This window comes from Callionymus lyra, chromosome 2, assembly GCF_982586985.1.
Source record: "Callionymus lyra chromosome 2, fCalLyr1.hap1.1, whole genome shotgun sequence".
Lineage (NCBI taxonomy): Eukaryota > Metazoa > Chordata > Actinopteri > Syngnathiformes > Callionymidae > Callionymus > Callionymus lyra.
The window spans coordinates 24,142,661-24,164,890 of record NC_141819.1 but is presented as its reverse complement, the minus strand read 5'-3'; the positions used below and the strand labels follow the sequence as shown (position 1 = coordinate 24,164,890).

The 22,230-nt window shown below is 37.0% G+C and overlaps 1 protein-coding gene across 3 annotated transcripts in view; it reads left to right on the top strand.

The window, feature by feature from the left end:
* The window catches only part of dock1 (dedicator of cytokinesis 1), a 137,989-nt gene that overhangs the window by 13,630 nt on the left and 102,129 nt on the right, over positions 1-22,230 (top strand). For all 3 annotated transcript variants that reach the window (XM_087784232.1, XM_087784231.1, XM_087784233.1), the window contains exons 2-16: positions 8,039-8,122; positions 8,780-8,820; positions 8,894-8,949; positions 9,112-9,208; positions 9,397-9,545; positions 9,839-9,974; positions 11,116-11,273; positions 11,408-11,489; positions 13,492-13,627; positions 13,929-14,001; positions 14,907-14,986; positions 16,913-17,038; positions 17,108-17,232; positions 19,576-19,674; positions 20,982-21,054. In XM_087784232.1, coding sequence (XP_087640358.1) covers positions 8,039-8,122; positions 8,780-8,820; positions 8,894-8,949; positions 9,112-9,208; positions 9,397-9,545; positions 9,839-9,974; positions 11,116-11,273; positions 11,408-11,489; positions 13,492-13,627; positions 13,929-14,001; positions 14,907-14,986; positions 16,913-17,038; positions 17,108-17,232; positions 19,576-19,674; positions 20,982-21,054 — 1,515 coding nt within the window. The remainder of the gene's footprint in view (positions 1-8,038; positions 8,123-8,779; positions 8,821-8,893; positions 8,950-9,111; positions 9,209-9,396; positions 9,546-9,838; positions 9,975-11,115; positions 11,274-11,407; positions 11,490-13,491; positions 13,628-13,928; positions 14,002-14,906; positions 14,987-16,912; positions 17,039-17,107; positions 17,233-19,575; positions 19,675-20,981; positions 21,055-22,230) is intronic.

Genomic DNA, 22,230 nt, shown 5'->3' with positions numbered 1-22,230 from the left:
TGGTAATAAAACCAACATGAATGCCTTGATAATTGAGGGTAATTGTTCTGATTTTATTCTTAGTTATCTCAGTTGTACCATGTACATTTTTTTTGTTGTATGACTTAATTATGCAGCAGACAAACATTGCTTTATACCTCAATGTTCTTAGCTACAAAATACCAAATGATGTGCAGACGTAATGCTATAATTTACTGATTGAAAGCAACTCACCCCTTTTCTATGGACCAAAGACGTTTCTTATTACATTGTTTCATTAAATTTCTGAAATGTGGGCCAATAAAAATATGAACTAATTATGCATTTATTTTTCATATTCTATCAGATAGAATTAAGCATTTGGATTACATTAGAATGGAATCCCTTATTAGTCAATCAATGATACAGTTCATAAGTAAGCTTATTTCATACTTTATGTCATCGTACGTTTTAGGTGTCTGAGGAATAAATGAACACAATTTAAATATCTGTTTTGAAACCATGACTTCCTTTTCAGTAGTCGTATGCAACTTACAGAACATCGATACATATTGATTTGCAGAACATGCAGCAGGAAGACATGATTCATAATAAACACGATAAGTTCAGGGTGTAAGTAATTAAGGCCATCAATCTTTTTTTTATACATTTACAGTTCAGTGCTTCAAGTTAGTTGTCGTCATTAGCCGGAAACATCAAAGTAAAACTTCCCCAATTCAGAATTGTATGTCATTTTCTGCTACGTCAAAGAGCAGCTGACTTTGGTTTGATTATAATTTGTTAACTGTTTATTTACGGCCCTAGAAAGGCAGCAAGTTTTGTAGACTTTTACAGTTGCTCGATGCAATAGTGTTATCAACAATTGTGCCGAAAGGAATCCTAAACCTAGTGTACCGTATTGTTTTACAGGGAGAAGAGATGAGGGAGAGCTCATAAAATAAAAAATCAATTATGAGAAAGTGCTTGAGTTATAATACCTTCTACTATGCTTAAAAGTTCAAAAGCTAGAATACGTTGAATGGACAAAGACAAGATTTCAAAATATTCTTTCTCACTGGTGCAACGTTAACTCTTTTTGTGGTATGCGTACAATACCAGATCATGTGAGGTGATATAATTTAATAGGTGATATCAAGATTTAAAACGCTTTTTAATTAAACTCCCTATTAAGTTGTCATACTTGGACTGTAATGTAAGAAACATTTGACATATTTATTTGACATTTTTTGGACGTTATTTAAGCTCAAAGACTCTCAGATTCTGAGTCACTTGTGCCTTGCTGAGGTGAGACTTTGTTGAAATTATTTCATAAGACTCGCTGCCTTCACACAACAGACGCATCTCATCAGACCTAGACTTGCTTTTATAAGACATATAATTCACCTGGAAAATATTTTTTCTGAAGGAGCTGGAATCCATCAACACTTCATCTACTTTTTACATGAAAAACCTTTTTCCCTTCAAACAACATTTGCCTAATGTACCTTTTTATCAGAAATAGCATCCCCAGCCATTTCCTTGTTGCTGACAGGAAAGCGGCCATCTATCTTGATCCTGTATTATTCAAAGCATTTCCTGTTTATCTCAACTGGGCAGGAGGTTAAATCTGGTGAAACTCGTACGCCGTGCTCCGGTTCTCTCTGGCTGTGTCTCTATTAATTTAAGGTTAATTACACAGAAATTATCTTGACTTTTAAACACCAGATAGAGTTAAAAGCCTTTTTGTATAATTGGGGGGCAGTGGTGGTGCTATCTAGAGTCATCCTACTTGAAAACACATGGTCTTCTAGTCTGTAGGCGGTTCACACGTAAACCCAGTCAGGAGCCACTTGTGATGAGATAAAATGCAGTCCAGTCGTTTACTGGCTGATACTCATGTAAAAAATGTTTTTGATTAAACAGATATTTTGGTTTAGACTTCATCACTATGGGTAAATAAAATGTAAGGTTTGAGATTTTTAGCATCTTTTAAGACGGACTAAAGCAGGGAGCTGGTCATGGTCAGTTGTGGCTCGACTCTTTTCTCTGGCCAGGTTGAGACGCTGCAGTGATATCATTTTCATTCCTGGACCAACCTTTTGGCGTCGCCTACCTGCTGCGAGACTTCGCAGGATTTTCTGCCTGTTTGACTCTTAAAAAGAGCAGCCGTCCTGAGATTAGTGTCGCACTCCATTCTTCCCCTTTTTTTTCTACTTGAATGGCTGACTCTCACCCTGAATTCATAAAAGACGGCAAGAGATTCAATCTATTCCTAGTGCACCGTGTCACTATCTTGCTTCCATTGGAACTAGTTCTTCTCTTTATTCAACAAACTTGATCTTGACATGACATCTGCTGCTTAACGTGTGTTGGTCTCTTCTGGCTATTGATAAATGAGGGTGCAGTGTGAAGGTGGTATATCTGGATTCTTTTAGACACATTTTCTTTTAATAACAAAATAATGACTGCAGCTGTTTTGCATTAAAGCAGCTCTGGGTAGTTTTGGGTACCTTTAATATTTTTGTAATAAAATAACTTGATGATCAACTTAAAACTAGTTGAATGACTCATATACCATGACTTGAGGTGTTTTGTGTTATTTTTATTTTCACTGTAAAAGTTCTTGGAGATGGTGTGAACATGCTACATATCGCACTAGTGTGGTGGGGGGGAGAATTACGGTACAAAAATAAAGTTCAACTTATGTTAATTACAAAGCCGTCATAACTCGTATCATATTTCATTATCCACAATCTGATTCATTACCTCATCAGTATCCATCCTTCATTCAGACAATGGAAGTCTATAAACAGAAAATTCGTCCAACTGCTGCAAACCGGGACATGGCAACTTTTGCAACTTTTGGTTTAGCGAGTGCTCATGGGAAATGTGGTCTCCCATCGGGCTAAACACTCCCACTTTAGTCCACTGATGTCGCTCGACTAAAAATAGCTTAGAGCTGCTTTAAAGTAAATAACTTAAAAATGGAATAAAAAAGTTAAGTCAAAAGATTTATCAGACCAAACATTATTTAACTCGTATGTAAACCAGATTTTTTTCTTTTTTTTTTTTAAACGGTTGAACACCGACCAGGCAAATTAAATTCAACAACTGTTAAATGCGTATCAATCATGTGAGACTTATTATTAGGGGGCTGTGCTCTTATTATAAATCCTCCTTCCGTTATTTTCCATTTTTCACGCCCGAGCTGTTGAGAGCATACAAATAAAAAATGCATCAAAACGTGCAGCTCGATCAGACTCGCACTGCTTAAAGTTTTCTCGCCAGAATATGCGATAAATGGGACGAGGTGTGATGAGTTCACAGAGGGGGAGTGAAGAGAGTTGTAAACAAAATTTAGATTCCTGATTCAAGAGCAGCTTTCCAGTACATATTGGTATACATAATTGGAATTTCCATGGTTGTGGACGACTCAGGAATTTGTAACAAAAAGCAACTGGAACTGTTAGTAATAAACTTGTTATTGTATAAACATTAAAAAACGGTTATATATCTGCAAACATTTCAAGTAAAACGTAGATTTAAGTGAATGCCTTTCTCTCCAATTTTAAAGCAATACAATCCAATTTTTTTTTCCAAACTACCTTTATTCGTTTGTAATAGTTTAAACCTTGTGTTATCTCAGGGTCAAGATGACACAAAGTTCTCAAAACAAATGTTATTGTTTTGTCCCTTGTGTTGTCTCTGAACAAGCCTTTCCACACAATGCGTCTCAGGAATATTCTAACAAGCCTTTGACACAAAAAATTGTTAAACTAAATGCAAGGATATGAGAGCAATTCAATTTAAATAGAAATCTGAATTAATCCTTAACTTTATTGCTGTGTGGAATTGGCCTACAACACAGGGCTTTATGACTGATGAGATTGTAGATTTATGGCTGCTGCATGTCTGCGATGTGATGAAAATGTTCTTTCAGTTTGCAGCAGCTTTTGTAAGAGGTTATGTATTCTAATGAGCTCCTGGCATCACTGCCACCGTTTATCTCCTCTTTCAAAAACCATCAGCATGTCACACTCCAGGGAAAGTATGGTCCACTTCCTCATTCTCTTTCCCTTCTTTCTTTCATGGTTTGTCCCCCTGGTTCACTCAGCACGTTTCCAACAGTTGTCATTTAGGAGGAAAATTGTTTTTGAAAGGGTGATCAGAGCTTTTGACATAATGGAAATAAATGTTCACGTTGAGCAGTGGAAACTTTTGTTGATGTTGATGCTTGACTTAGTCATTTAGCTACCATTCTCTAGTACTTAGAACCCCTCAGTCCACTTGACAACCTGTCTGAGATGACGGTTAACAGGATTGTGTTACTTCTTTTGCGCAATTCCACTTCTGTTTATAAGGACTTACAAGGATAAACTTGTTTCACAACCGGCCTAAATAACAGAATACTGTGTCCTTAAATGAATAGAACGAATCAGACAAATTGATGTTGATCCTGCAACTTTAGGGTTTTGTACAAAACCTCGGTAACGTCCAACGTGTCATGGTTGATCCTGAAAGAGAAACCTGGTTCAGCATTAATGCAATGAGGCATGTTGACCGAGTTAATTAAAGTTGATTTTCTTTTTAATTAAGTTTGTACGTAACTGATTGAGTCTTGTTTGATTTATCGACCTCATTAATAGTTTTTTTTGTAACCTAATGGAGACGTTTAATAACGCAGTTTCTACAGAGAAGCCTCTGTAAACTAAAGAACATTTAAGATTCTGACAATATGTTGCTATATCAATGCATTTTGACCTGTGTCTCTTAGTATCTTAACTGTGCGTAGAGGTCTTATGAGTTCACAAAGACGGAAACAACATCTCAAGTTGGTAAATACTAAAAAGATTCTATCTTTGGAATGCATCACTGTCTTTCTTTAAATGAGTTAAATGAATAAACACCAAATCTTCTAATAAAATTCATACCTTCAAATCATAAATCCACTTAAATGCTTTTGTTTAAAAAAAACCGCCAATGATTACATGAATACATTAGAATGAGTTTTGTTACTTCTTAAAATTATATATCATTATGGAGAAAATGTAAATGACAAAGTAGTTCTTGCCAATGTTTCCAATATTAAATGCAGTATTGTTCAGGTTTTGTTTTGCTGTAATATATATATATATATATATATATATATATAATCTAAAAAAGTTGTGTGTATTTATTAATGCCATGCAGAAATCAGTTGTTTTTCTCTTATATTTAATATCTAAAAAATATATGATGCTAAAAATCTCTGTTTTTCAAATATGTCTCTTATATTCATTCGTCTCTATATTTATTTTTAAACATATCTATTGATCATTGAACACATAATGGGGTTAATGTGGTTGTACAAATAACGACTTGTAGAAAAAAGGATCATAAAAGTTTAATTTAAGAACTGATATCTACTCGTTTTCCATATCTTCTTGATATAAACAGTCACACAAAGTCGCCTGACTTTGGCATCAAGGAGACGCCAACGTGCCCAACAGGTTCTAATGCAAACGCTGCCAAGAAGTTCCATCTCACGGCTAAGCTGCAGCTTCAAGTCTTCCCAATCTTCAATTTTTTTGGATGAAACACAAAGCTCACTTCATGTGCAGCAATCTCTCAACACGCTGCTTCTGCATAACAGCAAATCATCTGACCCAGATACAAGCACACACGCAGGCCGTTTCACGACTATTAATGATAGTTTAATTGAGCGTGGCCTGCTGTTCTGTGACTGGGCTGCTCTCAAATTGCTCCGCACTGATAAATTCCCATCTCCCTTTTGTTTGTTCTGTTGTCAAACACCCCTGTAGGTTCCCCTTTCTGCCCAGAACAACTGAATCTATTTCTTTGTTTGCTTGTCAGCACAAAGATGCCATTCTGGTGGATTCGCTGGGCTGGCTGGATCAGTCAGGGGATCACAAATTGATTGTGGCCTCGCACGTGTACATGCACATATGTTGTGTTTGCAAAATAAAGCGGCCCTCATGGTAGGGCGGGCAGTGGGAAGATGGCCAGCCACGCAACCACACATGCATATATGCACTGAATACCCTCCATGATCTTTACCTGTCGGCTGCTTGATTCACAAACTCATAATACTTGTTTTGAAATATCCTTTTATTACGTTTCACCACAAATATGTTTTGCATACTTGACATTTTGTAAGATCATGTGTTCATCGAGGAAACCATTATTTTTTTCTTCCCTGGTATGTGTTTTTGTTGTTTTGGTAAAGCAGTGGAGCTCCTGACGTCATTTAAAGGCCACCAAAAATACTTTGATGTCTCTCCAGAGACCCCAACTACTAGCGTTTGCTAAAGATGAGGAGAGCAAGGTGTCATTTGTTCTGGATAATTGTCGGCCGTTGCTGCTTAAGAGCTGAATGGAAATAAAAAGCTGTGTGCCACTTGACGTGTTAATGAATAATTATAGCTTGCTTTTGATGGCAGGTGATTGTAGGAGAAAACGCTCGATTAACTTGATTCACCATCAGCATGCTGGGATGGCGCCAGCGCCCACAGGGAGGTTCTTTTTTAATTAAGTTGTCGTTCACCTCTGGAAACCTTAGTTGAAATAGCCCCACACACACACCCCCTCTCACACACACACACACCAGTGTCCCCGGCCTGTTTTCTGATACTCTCACAGGTGTCGCTGCAACACAAACACCTCTGTTAACTTGGCTACTTGTCATGCTGTCAGTGTATATAGTGTGTTTGCTCATTTATTTTTGTGTCAGCCCCTCTGCACAATTCCTCCTCAGCGGGTATCGGCTTGTTTGACAGTGATATGCTCACCTCGCACAAAATGAGAGAGCAAGTGTCGCCTGACCTGATGATATTGTTGATGTTTCACCACCTTCACATAGTTGCGTTGACAGGAGACCCACGGTGGCATGTTACTGAAGATATGACAGGGATGGTGGTAACTTAAGTTTATATGGTTATTCTACTTTGTTTTTTATGGACTTTGTTTTATTGGTCTGTGTGGTCTGTTTATTGGTCAAGATCCTGGAGACTTTGTCCTCTGTAAAAATGCTTCATTGTATGTGTTAGAGGTGTGTATTGGGGGTATCTGGCAATATGATAATGATACAATATATTGCAATACTGTAGGGACAAAGATATATCTTTAGTATTGTACTTGACTCTGTTGCAGAATTTACAGACCATATAACTCTTGACAGTCTTAATTGTTATCATTTGTTTTGAAACCAATATAGGTCCAAACATCAGCTTTAAAAGCTGCTGGAGTCGACTGTATCCTCTCGTACTCATCACTGGTATCACGCTGGATTTTATTGTCCCTTTAGCAGTGGAGGATGTAATTAATGCTGCCATCTAGCGGCTGGAAGTTTAATGAACCAAAATAAACAAAATATGTGAATATTTGCATGTAATTGTAAATAATGATAATAAAGAAAACTTGAAATGCAACATAACGACACCATAAAAGAATGGGAATAAAAAATAAAATATGATTTCAATACCAAAAAAATTGCCTTTGCTCTATTTACCAAATGGAAAAACAAAAATATTGATGCTGTCTATTATTGATACAGTATTGTGAAAAACAAACAAAAAAATACCATATTTAAATATAACAATATATCTTTGTAAAACACCCTAGTCTTTATGTTCTTTATTTGACTTTCTCATGTTTTACAGTGACTTATCTCAAATATTGGCATGGTTCAAAAATGATTATGTCGCAACAACTTAGGAAAGAACCCTTTTTATTGCAATAAATGTACTCAAAAATATCAAGATTACCATTTACATTTTTTCAAAGACGTCTCACAACTGACTGGCTTTGGCTTTAGTCATTTTCTGCGAGTTTGAATAATTGACTCTCATACATCCTCCTGTTTGTGTGTTAATCTGGTGGTAGAACCTTTCCTAATGAGTATCTGTTTGTTTGAATGTGTTGAATACTACACCGTCAATGGTACTGAGATGTCAGGATGTGTGGGTGGTAACACAGCCACGACTACACACACAACGCCACGAGGGAGCTGTATGCTTTATTGGCTCTTTCCTCCCTCTGTAATATCTCCTTCTCTTATATTGTCCCCTCGCATCCCTTCCAGCCATCTATAACTACGATGCCCGTGGAGAGGAGGAGCTCTCGCTGCAGATCGGAGACACAGTTCACATCCTCGAGACCCATGAAGGTGAGACGAGTGTCGCTGCTGAGGTCGACCATGACAAAGTATCTCCTGATAGAACACAAGCATAGAATTAATAATCATCCACGGAAATCCAACAAATATTGTCGTTTAATTTTTACTTCTATTAATCATTTTTTTTATAGAACTTTAACAAGATTACATTTTAAAATAGACGTTCAACTTCTTATTTATTTACATTCCTAATTGTTTGATGTAATATTAAAAATATGATGTGTAATAAAGAACAAACTATATCTTTTTAATAAATCTTTGTCAATGAATTATTCAGAATTGAACAAACGAGGGAATTTCCAGTGGATAAATGGTATTGTATCTTTATTATAGTTATTATTTTTATTATTATTATTGTCTCACTATACTTTATTTGAGGTCGGTTAAAAATAAAAGGGTCACAGTTAAATGTCTTGACTCTGACTCTTGATTTATCTGTATTTGAAAGAGAGTTTTACCTACACCCCAAACAAAAACGGAAATATTTTAAACATGTGTGGTTTATCTGGCCACTAATACAAGTTTTGAGGTTTTTGCAACAAATAATCAAGAATATTGGTTGGATTGTTTTTGTATTCGACACATATGCATTAACTTGAGTTGACTCTCTAAATCTTCAATGTGTTTCATTGTCCTTTGTCTCACTAGACTGGTACAGAGGGCATAGGCTGAGGAGAAAATCCAAAAAGGTGATTGACTATTAAATATTTGAGTTAATTTCGGTTTCACTGCCTGTTTTGAACCCATTTTTTCTTGTTCCAGGGCATATTTCCTGCGTGCTATATTCACCTGAAAGACGCCACGATCGAAGGCAGCGGGTCAGGATTCTCATCCTTATTTTCTCTTTAATTTCTGTTATTATATGGAATAAACCTATTGTTGGAGTCAAACACTTAAGTGCATCAACCTCATTTATATCGTGTTAGAAATGGAGAGGAAACCAGGACTTGGAATAACTGTGTTGTTGCTTGGACTCCCAGGCAAAAGGAGACAGTGATCCCCACTGAGCTGCCTCTGGTGCAGGAGGTCACCACCACTCTGCGGGAGTGGGCTACAATATGGAGGGACCTATACGTGGTGAGCTAGTCATTCTTTAATAGGTCTTTAAAAATGTCCTGCTTTTGCTGTGTAAATTACATTGAACTTGAATTTAAAATTTGAATTTGGATGTAGCATGTTCACAAGTCATAAAAGAACAACAAAATTGCTGCTGATTTGTCACATGAAATGTTTAATATGTTGACCCATTTTTTCCCATCTCACAGGGAGACAAGCGGGAGATGTTCAACTCCGTCCGCGACATGATCTACGACCTCATTGAGTGGCGTTCCCAGATCCTCTCCGGCACCCTCCCGCAGGATGAGCTGAGCGAGCTGAAGCAGAAAGTCACCTCCAAGATAGACTACGGCAACAAGTGAGTCTTAAGAGGCCTCTTAGCCGTGTCCTATCCTCTTATCCTCAATAACAGCTTTCCAATGACTGCCGTTGCTACGGGTGACTGGTGTCAATCAATGGAATATGACGAGATGTCACTTAGCTGCAGGAAACAGCAATATAGTTGTGAGTTGCAAAGTAACTTGTGATGCGAGTGGAGGCGCAATTTTGAAAAATAAATTGGTGAAAAGCATTACAGTAAATGAGAGTCATCAAAGGTACTTTGAATGCTGAAGTAATTCACTTGAGACCCTTTTAAACATGTTTTTTTAGATACCTTGATCTTGACCTCGTGGTGAGAGACAAAGACGGCAACATCCTTGACCCAGAACTGACCAGCACCATCAGCCTGTTCCGAGCACATGAAGCCGCCTCCAAACAAATTGAGGACAGAATCCAGGAAGAAAAAGTAAGACAAACTACTGATTGTATTTTTTTCTATAATCATACATATTATTGACCAATACTGTATATAAGAAGCTTAATGGAGACTTTCTGTTTGGTTATGTAAGTTGGTTTATAAGCTAACATGTTGCACAATAATGTTGCGTATTTTCGTTAGTTATCAGTACATCAGTGTTGGTAAAACAAATTCGACAGACTCAAGAGACCATGTTAGGCTAAATCTTTCCCTCAATATTGTAAACCAGCAGTGTTGCCAGTCATGTACGGTTGATGATTTTAAAGATTTATCTCTTTTTTGCTGTATAAAAAAACAAGTAATTTCATCACAAAGAAGGCACTCTACAGGCTATGTTGCCCCCTGGTGTACAATTAATAAACCATCCTTCTCAACTGAAGTTCATCTTTGTCCATCTTCACCAAGATTGGCTATATATAATAACTGAGATGTATTAATTAATATTTAATTTCTACCACACGCACAACTTCCATTTTCCATTTATATTTTATAAAACAACAGAAATGTATACAAGCATTGTTTTTAACATTTATTTTTAAAATGATCTCTAACCTTAAAGAAAGCTCAGCAGTGAATTTATACAAAGTCTAAGGAAGGATTCCTGGCCACAACATTAAGGATGTATCCATTAGGTTAAGCATGAAAGTCGTTTTTCGCTTCCTACGTGCTTCAATGTTTGATGTCACATGCCTGTGGATTGATGTAGCAGGAGAGGAATGGAGGCATGATCTTTTTTTCTGCTGACCGGTGGCATTACTTACCCAAATGTCAGGCACCCAGTCTTTAAAGTGCCAAACGGTAGGTGCCCTGGAGTTACACGGTCTCATCTAACGTGACCTTTTGGACCAGCGCTCTACATTGCATATGCATGTGCAATGATAAGGTGTCCAGGTCAACCACATTAATATTAATGATGTGGATTGGGCACATCTTTGAAGGGCGTCCACTAACTCCGTCCACCTGAGGCACAATATTTCTCAGTAGGAAAGGGTTTTTCCATTGATTTATGGAGATATAGAGTCTTAGATTTAAGAGGTGTAGCTGTTGCTACCTGAATGTTTATTTTGTTGTGTTGTGATGCAACATGATGCTCTGAGTAAAAGTCACTTCTTTGTGCTCGGCCTCACAGTCCCAGAAGCAGAATATTGACCTGAGCCGACAGGCCAAGTTTGCCTCCACGCCGGCGTTCGCCCTCTTCGTGACTTTGAAGAATGTGGTTTGCAAGATTGGGGAGGATGCCGAAGTACTCATGTCTCTTTATGACCCGGTGGAATCCAAGTTCATCAGGTAAACATGGTCCTTCCCCTGTTTCAACACTTCATATTTAACTATATGCACTAAACTGTTACTAGTTTAAGTGGTAAGAAAGAGCAATCTAATAAATCATAGTTTTTATCTAACCACTCTTTTGTTCCTTCAAGTGAAAACTACCTGGTCCGCTGGTCGAGTTCCGGCCTGGTGAAAGACATCGACCAACTTCATAATCTGAGAGCTGTGTTTACGGTGAGTGTTTGCTTTTATGATTGTGTGTGTGTGTGTACAAGCCCTCCCGTATATTTCCACTGAGTATCCAGCTATGTTATGGGGCCCGAGAGAGAATCATTGCTGAGTCTGTATTTGAGGATTAGTTTAGAAGAGAGCTCAAGTTTGCTGGATGTATTTACAGAGGCAGCCACCTCTTTCTAATGGAAGCCAAAGGACCAAGAAGCCTGCTTTCATCCACTGGGAGCACTTTGCCAGTTTGAGGCAATGTTGCCCGCAGGAAAGGTTTTCCGAGTTGACTTTTCTTGAGCGTTTTTTGAGGGAAAATACCAAACTGATATAGCATAGAGCTCAACGTGTTCAATAGAGGACTGTATTTAACAACACATTTTCTTTTTGAAGCTTGTAAAATAGCTTTGTGTTGTTAAATCGAGACTGTTTTTCTTTAATACAAGACTGACATTAGGAGCTTAAACACATTTCAAAGATTGTCTTTACTGAAAATGTCCATAGTGGAAGTCAAAACATAATAAGTAGTACTACATGAAAAAAGGAATTCAAGCCTTTTAACAACTATGATTGTTATTATAATTATTTTGTTGTGTTATTTTGTTACATTCAACTTCTAAGTAAGTAATATTTGTAGAGTGCTTTTCTAGACCAGGGTCACAAAGCGCTTAAACAATCAAAACAATACCCAATAAAATATATGCTGAAAAGGACAAGACACAACCGATGTCTAAAAATTGTTAGACCTTTGCGTTCACTCTATAACTTCATGAAATTTTTTCTGACATAACTGACTTGACAATGTCAGACCTTGCATTTTCTCTCCACATTCATTGATTGTAAAAGAACCTTGTAGCTTTGAATGATTTATCCACTTTTGACAGGTGACATGCAAGTCCGTTTTAGAGTCTTTACATTCACAAAGTATTTTTTAAAATAACATACTGTATGTACTGGAAATGTTGCTGCTAGTTTGATTACAGATACATTTTTATTTCACTAAATTATGTTGCATATGATTTCCGATGAGATTTGATTAGACATTTTCCTATATTTATTCAAACAAGGGAGACATTTTAGATATTAATATTATTTATTTTTTTAAAGAATACTATCAAAACTGCATAAGATTGTTTTGGTCAGTCCAATTTTGACCAGTGCTATAAAAGTATCACCTGCTAAATCCATCACTTTCATAGCCCCATGGGCATCATACCATTTGTATTTTTCCATAACTAATGATAAGTAACAACTTTCAGCAAGAAAATGTAAAAAACATCAATATAAACAACCTCAACATGACAGATGAGATGATGGATAGAACTAAACTTATTATTCAGTGCATTTAGTTATCAAATAGGAATCTGTGAATAAAAAATAATATGGGTGGTGGAATCTTTGTTTATGATGAAACACTAGTTAATTAAGTCTTCAAAAAAAGCATCCTCTACATCTAACTTGTGAAAAGGTCTCCCCATTTATAGGGATCTAAATGAGTTTCTTTCAATTTTAATCACTGTTACCCCAGGGAGTCTCTAAGGATGATTTGAAGCTAACCACTTCAACCGTTAGATTCCACCATTAGAGTAGATGCTTTCTGTGAAACATAGAAGTGCCTTTTATTATTAATTGGAAATAAATGTCAGAAAAATTCACATTATATTAACACAAAATGTAGATTGACAAATAAAATATATCTATGTGAAATTTGAAAAAAAACAACCTAAAAGATTGTTCGCAAAATACTTTGGAAAAGAGCTGTCTATCTAAAACATTACTGCTGGCCATTTATACCATAAATGCCTGGACTGATTTTTAATCATCCACTTATTACATTCTTGGAGGATATCCAGACAATTTCATTTTGTTTCTCCCCACATTTCCTCAAGTACATTTCTCTGCCCATTTTCTGGGGCTGATATCGATGGGAGGAAATGATGTGAGAGAGAAAAAGTAAAAAAAAAAAAAACCATCAATGTTACTTCACAACTCTTTTTTTCTTCCAACTCTCCAGGACTTGGGCAGTGAAGACTTGAAAAGGGAAAAGATCAGTTTTGTGTGTCAGATTGTGAGAGTGGGACGAATGGAGCTGCGGGACAACAACACTAAGAAGCTGACATCGGGACTTCGGAGACCTTTCGGTGTTGCAGGTACGTGTTGTCACAGCAGGAGAGTTTCCATTGGGACTTGAAGGTTTTAGATATTTATTCTTTGTCTATACTCGGGGGTCCCCTATGGGACACAGAGATGGATGTGAAGGGCCAATGTTCAGCACAAGAATACATTAAAATCTATAAATATGATATACTAGAAAACTGTCAGAAAAAGACTGAAACACATATTTAAGCAGTATATGTATAATAAATAAAAAGGCGTTTGTGACAGGTCTAGAAAAGATGCATTTTACAGTATAGCCTTAATAAGTAAAAACGTGTTTTTTTTTCTTCACAGTTATGGACGTCACCGATATAGTAACTGGAAAAATGGATGATGAAGACAAGCAGCATTTCATCCCCTTTCAGTCGTGAGTGCCAACTTGAAAAAAGCCGAGGATCATTGAGTTCCTCCTGGTTTTAAAAACAGCAGTCTCTCTGTGATAAAGGCCTTCACTCTTGTTTTTGATTGTTTGGAGCGCAGAGGCTTGTGTTCGTTTTTTTCTCTCAGTCGTGGCCCTGACATCTGATTAGTGAGGCCTTTAAAACAGTGGTGCCTTCATTCCCCACTGACTCAATTAAGGCGATCTCATTAAGCGCTGCCGCCCTCGCAGGACAAGTGTACAAAGCCGGAGTAACCTTTTCCATAACACGATTTTCTGTCTAATTGGAAATGCTTCCGATTTAGGCAGTTAGCTGAACGGCTTCATGTGCGAGCATAAATCACGGAGATTGGAGCCTCACAGCTTGTTGTGAATATTGCCTATGAAGTATTATATAGGGATGTCATTGCTGCTCTCTCAGAAGCTTTTATTGTATCACTTTCCTTTTCATTTTCTGCTCCTACAGTTCCGTATCCCTGAATCCTACAATGTGTTTCAGATCGAGGAAACTATTGTTCTGTGAAATTATCTAAATTATACCCCAACTTTTTTTCACTTGTTTTTTAGTTCCTGTTAAAAAGTTATATTTTTGTATACAATTTTCTTTTTTAATATTTATATATTATTATATAACAATTCATTCAGAGGTAATTGGATATTTTTGTCATGACCCTATAATCAATATTCTTTGTAATATAGCCATACATTAATAATAATGGCCTATTTTGTTAGCACTTTCATCGTCTTATTAGCAAATATTTTGTTATGCTCCATCAAGATTGTTACTATATTATTGCAATCATTTCTTGTTCGTCCTCCCTTGTTGCTTAGCTGTCAACCTTTTTTATTATTGTTTACTGTAGGCATCTGAGCATCTCTCCTTCTTCATTCAGTGTCGCAGGTGAGAACGACTTCCTGCAGACAGTCATCAACAAAGTCATCACTGCCAAAGAGGTCAACCATAAGGGTCAAGGTACGACTTTAAAATCCAATGTAAATAAAGGTTTTATGTGACATGACTCGACAGATCTTTGAAGTTATTCCTCTTTTAATTATTAACGCTTCAAATACGTTTTAGGTTTGTGTAGGTTTGTGTTCACATTCAGGATAATAATCAAGACGTTTTGTCCCAAGACAAAGTGGATTTCCACACAAAATGATCATTCAAGTGTTTTTTATTCTAAAAGTTGAAGATCCTAGTGATGACAAATGGTAAAGAAGTCGTCCACAGGGTCGTTGTGCTCCACAAAGACTTTTCCCAGAAGATTTTCTAGTCTGCTGGTTCTTGGCGACAGAAAGTGTTACCAATAACTGTTTATTTTTTGACTAAGGCTTTCGAGATTATAGGCATCAAACTCTTTAGTAGCGCGAAAGAGGTTTGAGTGATTTTTCTCCAAAAATGACTTGCTCTGCTTTGTCTGTCTCGCAGGAAATGAAGCTATCAAATGATTGAGAGCTTTAATATGCTAAATGAGCTTTACACATTACGCCGAGTGGTTGGAAAATAGTTTTGAGTTCATTTATTTTCTTCACTTTCAAAGACAAGTCATTGAAACCTGTCTCTCATCCATCACTTGGAAATAGAAATAAAATGAAATGAGAGAGAAAGAGAAGTAATGAACGAATGCAAAACACAAGGGTGTGAATAAATGATTGTATTAAGGCACTCACAAACCTGCCAATAAACCTGAGATGTTCTTTTATTCTGTCAAAATTTGGGATGTTGTTGGAAAATGACATCCTGAAAAGGTCACAATGAGATGGTTATAGATTATTCAGATGTCATTCTTCTCAGAAGGTGATACTATCTTAATGGTAAATATTCAAGGCAACCTTTTAAAGTGATAATTCAATTAGGTTTGATGAGAAAATAAAGAATGTCAGGGGGGAAATAAACTGGTGAAGCCTGTGAATAAATCTATTCCTCTTGGAACATTTCCTTGTGGAGAAAATAAATGCAGTAGTAGATGAAATGTTAAAAAAGATCTTCCTTTGTGCCTAACACATGCTATTTAAACATTAAAATAGAAGCTTGTTTTCTTCACTTTATTGAAGATTAAAATGTATGGTTTAACTAAAGGTTAATTAGTTTGTACAAATATAATGATAAAAAGAAAAATAGTTCACAAGGGTTAAATTTAACTGAGCTGATTAGACTTTTTCCGTGTTTTCTTCATAATGACCAGTGACCAAGTCCTTCCATCTGTAGCTCCATTGTACTGACAAAAACAGTGTTTTAAGGCATTCCATGTTTCATTTTCTGTCTGTTAGTCACATGATACACACCAGTCACTATGGGTGGTACCTTGACTTGTGTGTTTAATTTGTTCTTTATGTAACAAATTATAGATTTTAATCATTTAAAATGTGCTCATATCAAAATGGTATGAAAACAAAGTGAATGATGCCTTTGATCTGCTGCATCAAATCAGAATGAATAGCTTGAATCTCTCCTGGATGATGACCTTCGCCGCAGCATCATCTGCAAGTTGTCAGTGGCCATGTTGACTAAAAACATTCCTCCCTCGACTTCATAATTCCGTCCTGTGTGTGACAACACGGCACTTTGTCTCGTCTGCACATTCCTCTGACCCATGATTTGAAAAAAAGCCATTCATCAAAATACCAGAAAAAACGAGTTTAAGACATGACACTCGGGCACTAAATGAAAGAACAAATGAGATGCTAGATGGATGGTGTGAGTTTGCTTCACCAGCTATCAGCAGCTTAGCTGGAGGTTGCACACAGCTGACATTTTATCTGACAAAACTTGGCTGAAGACTCATGAATTGGTGTTGCAAGTCAAGGTACCACTGTATAGTTTTTCAAGTTTTCTGTTCACTGTAATTAAATATGTGGCTGGTGTCATTCTCCCCCTTCTGTGTATCTATTCCACAAGGTCTGTGGGTGACTCTGAAACGTCTTCCTGGAGACATTCATCAGATAAGAAAGGACTTCCCTCATCTAGTCGACAGATCCACTGCTGTGGCTCGCAAAATGGGCTTTCCTGAGATCATCATGCCAGGTACAGCGTCTTTGTCAATATTCACCTTGAATAATGGAGCAAAGCAAGTTTGAATATTTGTTCTCATAGGCGACGTGAGGAACGACATCTACCTGACTCTGGTTCAAGGAGACTTTGACAAGGGAAGCAAGACGGCACACAAGAACGTGGAGGTCACCATGTCGGTTTATGATGAGGACGGCAAAAAGTTGGAGGTAAGTTAATGCCATTGATCTCAATTATTGATTCGTCAAACATCTATCTTAATTCTCTCCGTATTTGTCCTCCTTCATCAAACACTCCCATCAAGTTCCTTTTCTTCAACATTACTTTTACTCTTATTGAAAGCCTTTGTATAATTGTTGACATAATCGTATCTTTAAACACCGACATATTTATAGGTAACTTTTTTTAACATTAATCTGCTTTGATTTTGAGACGAGCATGTAGCCACGAAAAAATGACTTTGCAGTCCAGAGAGTTTGACATATGTGCCTTAGACCAACTTGCCAATCTGTCAATTGAATAATTCCTCATAGTGTAATCTTCTTTTCCCATTAGGGCCTAATGATAAAAGTCTTTCCCGCTTTTTTCTCTCTTCAATAACCTACTTTTTTTCCTCTTCATTAATGATTTTGAATCCCAGTTGGACAGAACCTCTTGTTCTGAACCGCAAAAGCCTTCGACTAATGTGGAGCAGCGGTGGTTTGGAGCGGTCGGACAAGAGGATTGTGTGGGAGGAAGGGGGCAAGTGTCAGACTGTGGGAGGACTGGCACATGTGTCGGAATTATTGTTCCATGTTGTGCTTAACAAATCAATTACTGGTTAGGAATTGGCTTTGAAAATATGTTACAATATTGTTTAATGTTGCTGCGATACATTCAGGTTGATAGGACCAGAATCGGAAATCAATTATTATCTTTATTGAGGTTACGTTTAAGGTGCCTCGAAGAAGTGTTTTGATTAAGCGTTCATCTGTTCCTGCATTTCTCTCAGTTTCTCTTGAGCCAAAAAAGATTGATTATGTTGTGTGTTGCGCCTGGACAGTGATTTTTGTCACTGTGACAGTTTTACTGCCCTCTCACCTGTGGCTAGACCTTGGCTAGTCTCATGCCTTCCGCTCTCTTCAATTGTATTCTGTCATGAATCCTGCCTCCTTACCAAAGTTCCCGGAGAAAGCACCTGCCCAGCAGTCTTGTTGTGCCGGGCAGAGGGAGAAACGTCCTGTTATTCCTCAATAATTGCTGGTTGTCAGAAGCCATTAGTGCAGCATTATTTCAGAGGCAACACTGCCGCCTGCCAGGGAGTCAGCTGGAATTGGAGGGTTGGAACCATGTTGTCTGGACTGATGGAAAACAAAGGATGCATGCCAAATCTCCCCACTGATTTACATATGCTCCCCGACCTGCTGTCCAAAGCCCTTTGATTCGATTTTGAATCCAGATCATAGAAAAATCATCATCTTTTGAGCACTTTCATGATATAGTCATGTATCATGCAACTTCTCAAGAACATCTGCGATAGTTATGTACCTTCTTGTTGTTGTAATTGAAACAAAAAATACCCACCAAACGATTGTGTCCTAAGGTATTAGGAAATCGATTTAGCCATCCCAGTACCTCTTGTGTACTTCTTTGTTGTATTGTTGTGTTTAGGCCTGCTTTGTCGTGTTTTTTAACTAGGGATGTAGATTATAATTATAATAATTTTATTTAAAGGCTTGTATCTTAAACTCAAGGTCAACTTGAACTTTTAAAAGCAGACATGCTTTTAATTTTCCAATGTCTTGATTTGTTTTTTAGTTAAACCATGTAATTGTGCGTTTGTGAAAGGTGCCGATTTCTATCTTAGCTGTCAAAATTGAGGTCTGGTGTTCAAATTCTGCCAAGTCATGCACATTTTATGTGGACAAAGCGATGGTTGGCCTAAAAAATGGAATGGGTGACATATGAAGAGAATAGTGTTAAGATAAGCTAAGGAACAGAAGCAATCATTTATACTTTCATAAACAAAAAATGTATTGTAAAGCGATCGTTTTGGCTTTAAGGAGAATTTATATAGAATTGTTAAGGAGTGTTGGTGCAGATGTTAATTCAGACTCGTATTTCCTGTTAAAGAAGATATCAACTATCTTCTACGGGGCTGGACTTCGACTTGGTTCCAGATTTTGGTGCACTAGTGTGATTGAATATAACACGCCTGTTTTTTTACTTTTGGCTTTCACCTCAAATTTTCACTTTCATTTTGTTTCAGATAATTGTTTTACTATAAAATGTTCTTGCATGTATTTTTCAGCCTCGGTACATTCTGTTGGCCTTGGTTTCAAATGTCAAAACAAAAATCTGGCTTGAAAAGGTTGCTTCGTTCCCTCCGTCCTCCACATTCTTTAAAGCTGCTCTGCCTTCACCTCTTTCATTTATTTATTTCACTCGATCCATGTGAACGACTGAGAAGGAGCTCAGACGTAGAAAACTCCTGTGATATATAATACAGGTGAAGTGAATGATCATGACGTAAGAATCCGTTAAATACTTTTGTGTGTCTATTCTTTTCATAGAGTGTCATCTTTCCTGGCGCTGGTGACGATGGGATCAATGAGTACAAGTCGGTCATCTACTATCAAGTGAAGCAGCCTCGCTGGTTTGAAACCATCAAGGTGAGTCAAAGCATTTGTGTTTCTACCTGATGAATCGTCAATTTTTGTCGCGGTCATATGACCGTTATTGACATTGGAATAGTTCATACTTTATGAACAAAATATAAAGTATGTTGTAATGAGCTATAACTTGATGTCTAGCTTTTCTAGCTCAGGCACTAAAAAGTGATCATTCAGAAGGGAATAAATCTCTGCACTAATTCATAATTTGAGTTGCTTCTTTCACAGATACGAAAAAATATTTTTATGATATATTCATACAAATACTGTGAAGGTGATGCTGGCAGTAGCTTTATTGATGTTTATAATTGAATATCTAATTTAATTTTCTTCTACTGAGAAAATGACTGCTACACGGCTCTTTCTGGCTTAATACTATTCGCACCACAATTAACTCTCATTCTACAACTGTGACTATAACAATAACTCCCTCTTCTACTGCTCATAATTCCATCATGACTACTGCCCCCAGCGCAGTTTTAGAACCCCATCCGTCAGTAATAATCAAGCACAATATTCAACCAATTAAGTTTATGAATCTTTTTTCTCCATCAAGAGTGTATTGCTGCACAATAGGATATTAGGTTGTAGTCATCATGGGTAATCAGACTTAACACACTTGATAAACAGCCTCACATTGGAAGATAATCTAAATTACCTTTTCAATAATGTGATATTAATTTTTACCGTTTTGACACCATCATAAAAGAGAATAACAAAAGCTGTGACCATAAAGATGAAAATTGCCAAAACAGCCAAATACATGCATCAGTTCAATGAAAAAAAAAAATATATATTTGAAAACAATATGAATAAACTGTGATAGAGCTTTTTAAATAATGAAACGGATGATAGTATTCAAAACAATAATTTCTACACTGATATTAAATGCATTACATTATAACAAAGATTTATCATGTATTACTTCTGCCTCTATTACTTTCATTTTGTCTGTACATATACAGTACATTTTTTTTTATAATAGCCTGAAAAAGCAGTCGCTTGATAAATTCAAGTAACTCCTGAATTTTATTTCTTCCGCAAACATTTTGAGTTTGCTTTGTGTCTTTTTAATTATCATTGACAAAATACTCATCTGTATGTCGAGCATTAAACATCTAAAATGTAACATATTCATCAATGTTATTTTTGATACTATGGAGCATTTAACTTTACTTTTCCAGCCTGAATTACTTTGAATAAGTCAAGCAATACATTTTTTAAATACCTTTTGTGTTCTTGCTGGCCACATGATATGACTTGGCGGGCTGGGCTTTTGACACATCTGACATATTTCTTGTTTTCAGGTTGCAATTCCGATCGAGGACGTGAATCGCAGTCATTTACGGTTTACGTTTCGCCACAGATCATCACAGGACTGTAAGTTCTAAATATTATGAATAATAAATGATGCATCAATCTCTTATGGCACATTTACACATCAGATAATGTTGTTTAAGAGGCTCTTCAGGTTTTGAACCATTTAACTTTGCTCTTGCTGCCACATGTTGATGCCTTCCATAGTACAATAGATGAGGGCAAATAATACAATAAAAACACTTGTTAAATAAGTACCTAGCAATCTTGTTTACATTGTGGAAATGTTAAAAAAGTTTTTTCAGTCGGTAAGAAAGGAACGACCAGCACACATGGAGGTTTCTACGCGTGATGACAAGGAGGACTAACACTGTTGCCATGCTCTCAAAACTGCTTGACTTGCTATAATCACAAGGTAGTGGTTGCTTTAGAAACAAGCTCACCTGAAGTGACACTGGACGGCTGGTGAATGCTGATGCTGCTACAACACCACCAAGCGAGAATGTTTAATGAGCGGATTACAAATATTTGTGCAGGCAGAATAAGACAAAAAGTGAGATGTCTTAATTTATCTTTTTTTCTGATTTTCTCTGTTAAATCAGACTTGAAATGGGGCCATATATTTCCTTCTAATTAATAGAATTTTGACTTAATAAGTAGCTGTTGGTTTCTTTCTTTTTATTTAATAGGATTTAATCCTTTACATACTTTATTTTCATGAAAATTCTTATAAAAAGGAATACCGTGGTTTTAGGTTCTGGTTCATGTGAATTATTGATCAAGAAAAGTGGGTACGTTTCGCAGGATTATGGATCAATACTTTTTGTAAGAGCTCATTCGAAAGCGAATGTTTCTCAACAAATACATGGCAGAAGCAATGTGTCCCTTCAGTTTTTGTGCCTCTTCCTTTCATGCTTGGTCGGTTGCTTCTAGCGAGTGCAGAAACCCAAATTGACAGAGCTGCTCGTCATGCCAGCAACCCGAGGTCCTGTGCTTTGTATCTGAGCCTCCTGGTTCAGAGCGGGAGAGACCGGCTCCAACAGAACATCAGGCTCTTAATGCTGTCGGGCCTCATCAGACTGATGGCTGCTTTCAACGAACAAAGCTGAAGCATGAGTTCCCTGAAATCTCTGCACTTGTGTTTCATCTGTCATTATGGCAACAGCGTGGAGAGTGGGGATATATGGAGGGTGCTAGGTTCAGTCGTCCAGACATGAATTTGATATGACAGCCTGTTCG